The 11,429-nt window shown below is 41.9% G+C and overlaps 1 protein-coding gene across 1 annotated transcript in view; it reads right to left on the minus strand.

The window, feature by feature from the left end:
- The window catches only part of KIF27 (kinesin family member 27), a 29,220-nt gene extending 21,028 nt beyond the window's left edge, over positions 1-8,192 (minus strand). The window contains exons 1-3 of the mRNA XM_079996187.1: positions 7,776-8,192; positions 4,756-4,956; positions 987-1,957 (exon numbers count right to left, since the gene is read on the minus strand). Of these exons, the coding sequence (XP_079852313.1) occupies positions 987-1,957; positions 4,756-4,956; positions 7,776-8,073 (1,470 nt within the window). The 5' untranslated portion in view covers positions 8,074-8,192. The remainder of the gene's footprint in view (positions 1-986; positions 1,958-4,755; positions 4,957-7,775) is intronic.
- Between the last annotated feature and the right edge of the window lie 3,237 nt (positions 8,193-11,429).

Raw genomic sequence — 11,429 nt, forward strand, 5'->3', positions numbered from 1 at the left:
CAAAACTGGCTCAAACAACAACTATATATATTGGTGTTTCATGTGGGATTTTTTTGGCTGTAGGGACTAGAATGAGAACAGTAAACCTTGGCTGAAATGGGAAAATGAGTTTCTCTTTACAGGTTTTGTGTCTAGCACTATTATGAAGTGTAGACCAACAAGGTATGTGTGACCTAGCAGAAACAGCTGTTCAAAACTACCAGCATGGGAGTTGCACTTTCACCTTCCCTTGTATAACACCCCTGCTGAGAATTTTTAGTTTTTCACTCAGCGGCAGAATGCAGAGAGATATACAGTAGTTTGATTCCTTCTGTCACCACAATACATAACAAGGAATCATGCACTAGCCAAGTAGCGATAAGACTGTAAATATAAGGCAAATTGGCAACACACAAACAAAGATGCCCCACAGAACTAAACAACTATTAATATTTTAGTTATTTTCAATGAGATTCTGTCAATGAATTAGGAGCCAATTTGTTATTATTAAGAAAAGAAGAAAATAAATGTAGCACTATGTGTTTTATCAGTGTTCTAAAGCAAATTCTGAATAAGGTAAAGGCAAATTTCCTCCCTTACAAACAGGTATCACCACATCAATCCATATATAATACATCATTTTGTATGAGATAAATATTTCACTCTTATGTCAGACTCTCCCAATACTTCAGTTTTGCTGTGGTATAGTATTGTCTGTATTCAAGCTGCAGAAGAATATAAAAAATAATGAACTAATATGTAATTCAGCCATGTAAAGCTGATGCAGATTTTTATTCCTCCAAACCTTACAATTCTGCTTAAAATATTATCCCAATGAATAAAATCTATTTTTGGACATCTAGCAAATTTGATTTGCCCTCCAGATGAGCAAACAATGTATGTGCAATTTACAAAGAACCTAGATTAAGAATGGATATACTTTCCAGTTACAGCATAGATTTCCTTTTTATGTAGTCTCCACTTGCATTAAATTTACAGTAAAATACCTGATACTTCTTCAGCTCTCTTTTCAGCTGAAGAATTGTGATGTGATGTGGTCCTTCTTGGTTACCTCCACTTCCACAGTTTACCTGGGGAATGACTGAAGAAGCCTCTCTCCTGAGTTCTTGAGCCACACATATCCAATCTTGCAATCTTTCCTGTTGACTTTTTGATAGGCTGGCAATATTTTTTAATTCAGAAAAGAACACATAGGCTTCTTCCATGCAATTTCGGTAGTTAAAACTTTCTACCTGAAGCTGGGCAAGCTGCTCCTCAAGAGAGCGGATTTTGTTTCTGTCCCGAAATGAATCCTGTGACCCTTGACTGCCAGGGATCTGCTGGTTTTGCACAGTTTCACGGAGTATCTTGATGGCAAACTCCATTTCGTCAATAAGGTCCCAGTCTGGGTTGTAGTTGACAATAGGTTTGTTTCTAATATTTTTGGCTCTGTTGGCATATTTGATGGAATTTAGTGATTCATCAAAATCCGAAGATGATGGGCTAATACAAGTTATCATGACGGTCTTGGCATTGCCTCCTAAGGAGTCCTTAAGAATACGAGTAATTTTTGCATCCCTGTATGGAATATGTGCACTTTTTCTCTTTGGGTCCCCAAGCGCACTTATCACATTTCCCAGAGCCAATAAGCCACTGTTGATCTGAATTGATTCTTTGAACCTTTCACCAGTGTTCCCAGTTTTTGTTACTCTTTCAGAGCCGGCGAGATCAACAAAGTGGAACTTGGAAGCAATCAGCTGGCTTGAACTTTGAGGTGAATCTTGCGCAGAATCGGTGTCCTTCTGAGTCTGACCAGGTTGTTGTTGTTGACAAATACTGATTGTAAAAACCGCATGAGATCGGCTAGAATGCTCATTCATTTGGGTTGTGCCTGTATGTCGAGCGGCATTTCCGGTTTCTAACAAGCTCATTACTTCATCCACGTTTTCAACCTGGCAGTCTTTGGCACCAACAATTACTTTAAAAATAAATTTAAAAACACATTTTTAAAGAGCAAACCATAAAGAATAGGAAACAAAGCTAACCGCAAAATATAGACTATTAAAAATCATATGCCTCATTCAAGAAGACATTTGACATAAATTAATTATGGCATTAGAAAGTATGCAGCTGTTAATTATAAACATTTGAAGCATTTGAAGAGGGGATATTTGAATGGGGTGTATTCTATGTGTGTTTGCCCCACTTTCTTCATTTACCTTTTATGGGGCCCTCACACAACACCATCATCCAGTCACTGTCATACTAGATTTCCCTATTATCTAGCTTCAGAAAGTCCACCTGTTTTCAGAAGCACAATATCCACATTCAGTCACTTTTTATACTACTCTTCCAGGATTTTAAAATAGACAATGTTTTGACAGTGGCAGTGATGTATTGGGAAAATGAACCTATCACCACACAACACACATTGCAACATTTGTTGTGGGCAGCATTTTATGACCCTGATTTGTTTGTTCAATCTACCTATTGCCAATGCTTCTCTGCCTACATTTTAAAATGCAGTATAGTGTTATAGCACTACAGCAGTATTCTTATAGCACTATACCTCTTTAATTTAAAAAAATAACAGTGTGGTTATTAAATGACACTCTCCACAAGGGAATGTGTGCTGAGCTGCAACTGATCCTATCTACAGCAACTCTGTCACACTCACTGGTGTAGACAGAAAGCACAATGCTCCTAACAGCAGGGAAAATCAGTTGCAATTCCACTTGTAGCTTACAATGGAAAAGCAATAATTCGGAATCACTAGGAGCATCTGGAAGAGTGTTGTGAGTGTTATGTACTGAAGCTCTCACCCTGGGCTAACAGGGGGATACTGTAGATAGTTCAGGTCCACATATGCAAATAAGGGATAGAAAGTGACGTTCAGTGATTGGATAGTTACAGAAAGTTGTTACAGTTACTTTCTAGTGGAGCTCTATATAAGCAGGCTGGCTGAACCCTTCAGTTCAGTTCTGTTCTGGCCTCTGAATAAACAATAGCTGTTTGAAGAATCGCTGTGTCGTCTGATATGTTCACCCACAACTTAACAGTGAGTGTGCACACACACACACACACCATAGCTGATCACACAAAGCGTATTTAATCTCAGGCATCTCAGGGACAGCTGGGAACAAATCCTGTCTAAAACTGGTGAGCTGCTGACAAGACAGTGTTGACAATACTGAGCTAGATGGAGCAAGAGTCAGACTTGGTAAAAACATACTAAGTTTCATACTATATCTTTTTTCTTCTGTATATAGTGACTGATCAATGTAATAAAAATAATATTTTTTTTAAAATGGCATAAAAATTGGGATTGGAATTAATGGGAGACAAAAGGCTGACAATGCTGCTCTATAGTTATATTTTATTTATTTATTTACAACATTTATACTCTGTCCTTTAGCCAATAAAAAGGGCTTTCATAGCAGCTCACAAAAATCAGTACTAAGACTGGCCCTGCACTCAGGCTCACAGACTAAAAAGACACAACGCACAAGAAAAAAAGAATAGGAGAGAGAAGGGAAAAGCAAGCTCAAGCACAGGTAATTTGCTTCCCAAGTTCATAGCTGTATGTTCTTGTGACCTTTAAAAAACTCTGTATCACTCTCTCATCCCTGTACATTTCGGAACAAGCATCAGCATCTGTAAAACCAGTACACCAGGGGTGTGGGGATAGAGGGGCCTGGAGGGCCAAATGTGTTCTATGAAAATGTCATGAAATATTACAACTGGAAGACAGTTTAGGTGGAGAAAAATTACTCTAACTAAAAAATATAGGGCAACAGTAGACATGTTTAAGCTATAAACAGAATGTTATTAGGTATTAAAACAGCAAGTTATCACATCCGTTTTAAAGACTTGCCTAATTTCAAGCATCTACAGTGGTACCTCGGGTTACATACGCTTCAGGTTACATACGCTTCAGGTTGCAGACTCCGCTAACCCAGAAATAGTACCTCGGGTTAAGAACTTTGCTTCAGGATGACAACAGAAATTGCGCCGTGGCAGCAGTGGGAGGCCCCATTAGCTAAAGTGCTGCTTCAGGTTAAGAACAGTTTTGTGTTAAGAACGGACCTCCGGAACAAATTAAGTAGGTAACCAGAGGCACCACTGTACTTAAACCACAAGTGACATTATCATCAACAATGATGCATAGCATAAAGAAGTTGCTTCTCGGGACCAGCTTTACAGGGGACACATTGGGTTGCAGGAGAAAAGGGAAATCAGAGTATTTTGCCTTCCTCACTTCCTCCAGCAGGAGAATTCTCGTAGCAGAGTTCTACCCATAGAATCATAGAATCATAGAGTTGGAAGAGACCACAAGGGCCATCGAGTCCAACCCCCTGCCAAGCAGGAAACACCATCAGAGCACTCCTGACATATGGTTGTCAAGCCTCTGCTTAAAGACCTCCAAAGAAGGAGAGACCACCACACTCCTAGGCAGCAAATTCCACTGTCGAACAGCTCTTACTGTCAGGAAGTTCTTTCTAATGTTTAGGTGGAATCTTTAGGTGGAATCCATGGGCAGTCTTGCTCCAATCCAATATATATTTTCATCTCTGTAAAGACCTGAAGTTACGTTCATACCACAACAGAGGCAACTGTTTTCATGTAATATTTTGGATGTAATGATATGCTATTAGAATTGTCTTATTAGCAGTAGACTTTTGACATCAATACTTGTATGTTTTAAAAATTCATTTATAACAGTACTTACTGCCAAGCAAGCAAGAGCAAACAGACAAATTAAGTTTAAATAATTACCTGTATTGCCCTTTTCGTCTTCTCTAATTTGTAGATATTTCATAGAGGTTTCTAGTTCCAAAAGATCTCTGAGTTCCTCTTTGTAGACCTCGATGTAAGAAACTTTCACAGTGAAATCAATATTATGGTTTTCTGAAATAATCTGAAATATTTCCTCAATTGCACGTGGAATGATACCTCTCTCTTCTTCTGCAACTGATGCTAAAATGAAACAAGAAAACAGCCTAAACACCCAGCTAAAATTTGTACATTCAAATGCTAAAGATGTACATTTGGAAATCCCAGAAAGATTCTGAAGGCTTCTTAGCTTTATGAATATGAGTCATTTAATCCTGTCAAGGTCACACAAATAAATCTTTCCTCTCAGAGATAACAAATAGTTGGTTACAAATTGAAAAAAGTATTTGCCAAATCCAAGAGGGGAAAGAATTGGTCAAAGCCTACAGAGCACATTGTGCACATCCTCATGCCCCCCAAACTGAAAATATCCAACAATGTCTAAGACCAAAAAGAGCCCTCAACACCCTCAGAGAATGGCCTGAACCAAATATGAAGTCCAGTTGTAGATAGCTGATGGATACCTACAACCAGCAACCATGATTCAAGAGATTAAATGCTGTCTTCAATTACCGTACTTTTCCGTGCACTGGCAGAGGAAGAGGGGGGCAGGGGAAGTGCACCGCCCCCAGCACCATGATCCCGGTGGGGTGCCATCGCGGCTGCCACCCAAGCTGGGTGCTATGGCCCCGCAGGCAACGCGCCATACCCCCAGGACGTGTGCCACGCCCCCTGGATGTGTGCCCATCACACTCCCGCCTGCTCTCTGCCCCTGGAGCATGAAGCGTCGCCACTGTTTCCGTGTATAAGACTATTTTTTTAAAAAAATCCAAAATCATGTTCAAAATTAGGAGTTGTCTTATACATGGGTAGTGCATTGTGGGGCCATGGGATAGACTGCTGCTGTGAGCTGGAGATTGTTATCGGTGGCTACTGCAAGGGCTGCTTTGGCGACGAGTGCAAGCGGCATTGTCAGTCTGGCGGGTGAGCGTTTTTAGGCATTTCTCCCTAAAAACTGCTCAACAACAACTGTTGGGCAATCCTCCCCCCAAAAAGCTCAACAACTTTGGGGAATTTCTCTCCCCCCCCCCCCATTTTCTTAATTTTGAGTCCCCAAAAATAGGGGGCGTGTTATACTTGGAGAAGTACGGTAGTTCATTATAATACCTAGTTTTGATGTTATAATCAACCTAAGCCCAGGTCACTGGAAACATAAAATAGCTCCTTTCCTATACAATGGAACAGCCTATCTATTGACATCATCAATATTTGAACAGCAAGAGTCTGATTTCAGAATTCTGCAAACATATTGAAAGCGATACAGTCTCCTGCTATTAGAATTGTGGAGTCAAGCCACTCTCTGAACTTTAGCAGGAAGTAAAAAAGAAAGAAGAGAAAAAACACGATGTTTTGTTTTTTAAAAGGCCAGCATTTCTGACTTTGAGTCATGATACAAAAACAACCAAGACCCTTAGCTTAGAGCAGTGGTAGAACACGTGTTTTGCATGCAGACAGTTTCTGGCTCAGTCCTTGGCATCTCCAGACAGGGCGGGTAAAGAATCCTGTCTGAAACCCAGTAGAGTTGCTACCAGTCACCAGACAATACTGAGCAAGATAAACCAATTGTCTCACTCTGTATAAGGCAGCTTTCTATATTCCTAAGTCTGCATTCAAGATCAAATTGGTACTATCCAAATTGCCTGCAGATGTGTAGTTAAAAAGTGAGTGCAAAAGTTATGGCTTAGTTTAACAGAATTTAATCTGACACACTATGATTTTTCCCAGTTTCTTCAGCAAATGAATAAATTGCTGAAATGTACAAAGTGGGTAGCGTTCATTGTTATATCCTTTGGGAGGAAGGGAGATATATAAATTTACAGTGGTGCCCCGCAAGACGAATGCCTCGCAAGACGAAAAACCCGCTAGATGAAAGGGTTTTCCATTTTTCAAGGTGCTTCACAAGACGAATTTCCCTATGGGCATGCTTCGCAAGACGAAAACGTCTTGCGAGTCTTGCAATTTTTTTCGCTCCCCCCCCCCCTTTTTCTAAGCCGCTAATAGACGCTTAGCCGCTAAGCCGCTAATAGCGCTAAGCCGCTAAGCTGCTAATAGCCACTAAGCCGCTAATAGCCGCTAAGCCGCTAATAGGGTTGCTTCGCAAGACGAAAAACCGCAAGACGAAGAGACTCGCGGAACGGATTCTTTTCTTCTTGCAAGGCACCACTGTAATAGATAAGTAAATTTTGGTACTGCCAATGCATTTTTAAAAATGTCACGTGACACCATAGCACAGAATGACCTAACAATGACACTTCCTTCTGCATCCTTATGGACAATGACTGGCACAAACACCATTTTACTTTGTGGTCGTTATCTATGGCACAGCTTCACATCAGCACAACTTGAAATCTTAAGCCAGGAGGCAGACCACCTATCACAAACACATTGTGTTCTCTAAAATCCAACTGATAATGAGTGGCTAATAGTTTTTTTATTTTATTGGGAAGTACTGTACCAAAGTGAATCCCTTACTAAGAAAGCACTGTTTCATAAATTCTATTTTTAGCTACTTTGAGAGTAACCTAGATTAACCCTCTGTTCTGGATAGCTTCTGTATTCCATGTTTCAGCAGAAAACTAAGATTAGAATAGTTTGATACATTTTAAATACTTTGGCTAATTAAGAATACTTCAATATGGCAGCAATTAACATAAAAATGCTGTTAGGCAGACTGCTCTACTCTTTGCACTGCATAACAGAAAAATCACATTTTAGTGAAGAGTTTTGGCTACGTCTTTTTTTCAAGAGGAAGAGAAAAAAACAACAACACAACAGATATCAACAGATTATGCAGTTTATGCAGAAGTTTCCTTATTGTTTATTTACCAATGGTGAGACATAAAATAACATTGCAAGAAAACTATGATTAAATCATCATAAAATATAAGGTTTCAAACACATACCAACATGGCCTCCTCCAATTGTGTAAGTCTTTCCAGAGCCTGTCTGTCCATAGGCAAAAACGGTAGCATTATACCCTTCTATCAAAGATGCCACCAATGGCTTAATACATGTTGTGTACACTTCATCTTGGGTTGAATGTTTTCCAAAAACAAAATCAAAAGTGAAAACACGGTCCTTTCCGATAATAATCTGCTGAGTATTTGGGATTAACCTCACACATACTTGATGGTTGTGAAGCACTTCTTTTGAAAGTAGAGGTCTTATTCTTACTGCTACTTTAACTGGAATCTCTTCCATTGCAGCTTGTGTGTGAAACAATTCCCGCTTACTTTGCAAACTTCACTTTGAGTTTCTTTTTATTTCTGTCCTCATTATATTCTCAGTCTTCAGCACTTAAGGGGGAACAAAGAACAACATTTTAGAGATTACTTTTCTCACCTTGAAAAGAACTACTCTTACCTATAGTGAAGAACTGCTCTGAAAAGTTATGCAGAAGTAGGATCTTCTCTCGTTTTATATTGCAGAACTGCTTGAGGCTCTTCAAGATCAATAAAACCAACAAACAGAACTTTGACAGGGGAAGGTTTTTCTAAATGCTGTCAAGAGGCACAACCTGTTGAACTCCCACGTGTTATGCATATACAGTGGACGCTCAGGCTGCGAACGTGATCCGTGTAGGACGCACGTTCACAACCCGCTGTGTTTGCAACCAGCAGCTGTGCGTCTGCACACGTGTGGGTTGCGATTCAGTGCTTCTGCACATGCATGACTGCCGAAACCCGTAAGTAACCTGTTCCGCTACTTCTGGGTTTTGGCGGTCCGTAACCCAAAAAAACCACAACCTGAAGCGTCTGTAACCCGAGGTAGGACTGTATAATAGCCACAGGAATCAAAGGTAGGTGTGTATGTGTGTGACCATGCTAGATTGGATTCCATACAAACAGGACTGGGGAAACCCAGACTCACACAAGGTCACCATCTCTCCCCTAACCTACCTCTTTTGTGGGGTGGTGGGGGCAGAGTTGGGAGCATGTGGGGAGCCCACCACGTTCGTGTAAGAAACATTGTCTGGAACCAATAAATAGCATAATATTACAGTGGTACCTCGGGTTACATACGCTTCAGGTTACATACGCTTCAGGTTACAGACTCCGCTAACCCAGAAATAGTGCTTCAGGTTAAGAACTTTCCTTCAGGATGAGAACAGAAATCGTGCAGCGGCAGTGCAGCAGCAGGGCAGCGGGAGGCCCCATTAGTTAAAGTGGTGCTTCAGGTTAAGAGCAGTTTCAGGTTAAGTACGGACCTCTGGAACAAGTTAAGTACGTAACCAGATGTACCACTGTATATGCTTTATATCTGCAGAAACGTGCATCTCTGTGTGGTCTATAAACTGTTTCAAAATCGTGCAGCAGGAGGCCCCATTAGCTAAAGTGGTGCTTCAGGTTAAGAACAGTTTCAGGTTAAGAAGGGACCTCCGGAACGAATTAAGTACTTAACCCGAGGTACCACTGTAATGGGAAAAGGGATGCACCAGAACCACGCAAAGAATAAAAGACAGTTTGCAAAATACTTCCTTTCACAGGTCACAAGAGTCTCCCACAGCCTAAAGATCCTTTACAGCCCCAACCGATCTAGGCCTGTTACTCAGAAGTAAGCCCCCCCCCCCTTCCCCAAAGCGGCCAAGAGGGCTTCCCTCCCAAGCAAGCGCTTCAGATCTTGCTGAACGACCCAAAACAGAAGTTGGGAGAGGAGAAAAGCAGCAGCTGGGCTTTGCCTGCAGGGAAGGACGAACTCGGAAACTCTCCGTCCAGCGAGGCGCGCTTCCCCTCGCCCGCCCCGGGAGCGACCCCTCGCCGCCCGCCGCCGGAGCCTGCGCTGCTGGCGGGACGAGGAGGAGGAGCGGGGCGCCGCGTCCCGCCGCGTCCCGCCGCACCCGAGGCGAAACCGCCCTCCTTCCCTCCCGCCGCTAAGATCCGCGGCTCACGTTTGTTTACCCCGGTCGCTAGGCAACCGAGCGGGCCTCTCGCGCTGGCGACGGGCAGTCGGCGGCTCCCTCAAGAGCGGCGCCGCCTCCGCGTTCTCGCCGCGGCCCTCCGGGGCGCAGCGCCCCCTGCAGGCGCAAGCCGCGATTCCCGCCGAGGCCGCGCGGTTTGCCTAGAGCCAGTCGCCTTTTCAGTCCGGCCTGCGGGCGGCCCAGGGATCAACGTGTTTCTATTTTTTATTTTCTTTCCAAAAAATGTATTGCTTTTCACAACATTATAAACAAACAAACACATAAAACAAACAAACATAAATCATAGCCTTATTAAAAATTACACTTGATAACATTGTTAAGTGACTTCCTCACTTCCCCTTGGTTGAATTTCATTGCATGTCCTTTTAACGGTTTTCCAAATCACAGTTCTTAAAAAAAAATTAACTTAAACATTAACATCCTTAGATCTTCACATTATGAAATTAAACATATTAATTCATCACTTAACTTCAATAAATCCTAAACCAATTAAGTATCTGCAAGCTGTTTTCAGTTAATTTAACTTAACATATTTAACTAAGTAATCATTAAATTTGATCCAATCTTCCTGATACTCCTCCTCCTTCTGGTCGCGGACTCTTCCGGTTAGGTCTGCTAGCTCCGAAAAATCCATCATCTTCATCTGCCATTCTTCTATCGTTGGTAATTCTTGGGTTTTCCACTTTTTAGCTAACAAAAAACAAAATTTTGTGGCATACAAAAATAATATAACATCTTTCTTGGGCAATTCCAAACCTGTTATTCCAATAAGAAAGGCCTCTGGTTTCTTTATAAATGTATATTTCAACATTTTTTCCAATACGTTATATATCTTTCCCCAGAAGTCTTTCACCCTCAGCGTGTTTTTAAATAAGTAGACTGTGTACATTTATTTAAAATGCATCTCTGGGTTATTTCCCCAGAGTGGCTGGTGAAACTCAGCCAGATGGGTGGAATATAAATGAAAAATAATAAATTATTATTATTATTATTATTATTATTATTATTATCATCATCAGTGGGGCATAGGAATTTGTTCACTCCCCCAATATAGTCTGGCCCCCCATAAGGCCTGAGGGACAGTGGACTGGCCCCCTGCTGAAAAAGTTTGCTGACCCCTGCCCTTACCACTCAGATTCTCCTTTCATCATCATCATCATCATCATCATCATCATCATCATTTTATTTGTATGCCGCCTTTCCATAGTTAAAACAATGCTCAAGGCGGCAGCCATCAAAAAGTATCGAAAAGCATGAAAAATGCTTCATTAACTGAGGTTCTCTGCCCCCCCAGCAGAGGCCTGCCCCCCAATCTCCGCCAAAAAAGCTCAACAATTTTTGCCGCCCCCCAATAAAAACACTGGATTCGCCCATGGAACTGGCCCAAGCACTTGACCCTGGCCGTCTCTGAGGCAACAGGAACGTTTTGTGGTGTCCACGGATGGCCATTCACACGTGAAGAGCTCAAGTCCGGGCTAAGAGGCTTTGGCACCCAAGGCAGACCCCAAAGTGGGTTGCCCAGCAGGGGAGAAGGCGTGAGGGACGACCCACATATCGGGAACAAGGGCAGAAGATTGACAGTGGGATCTGCTGCTGCTGCTGCCCCTGTGAATCTTGCCACCCGAGTCCTGACCTCCTT

Source organism: Podarcis cretensis (genome assembly GCF_951804945.1).
Source record: "Podarcis cretensis genome assembly, chromosome: 11".
Taxonomy (NCBI): Eukaryota; Metazoa; Chordata; class Lepidosauria; order Squamata; family Lacertidae; genus Podarcis; species Podarcis cretensis.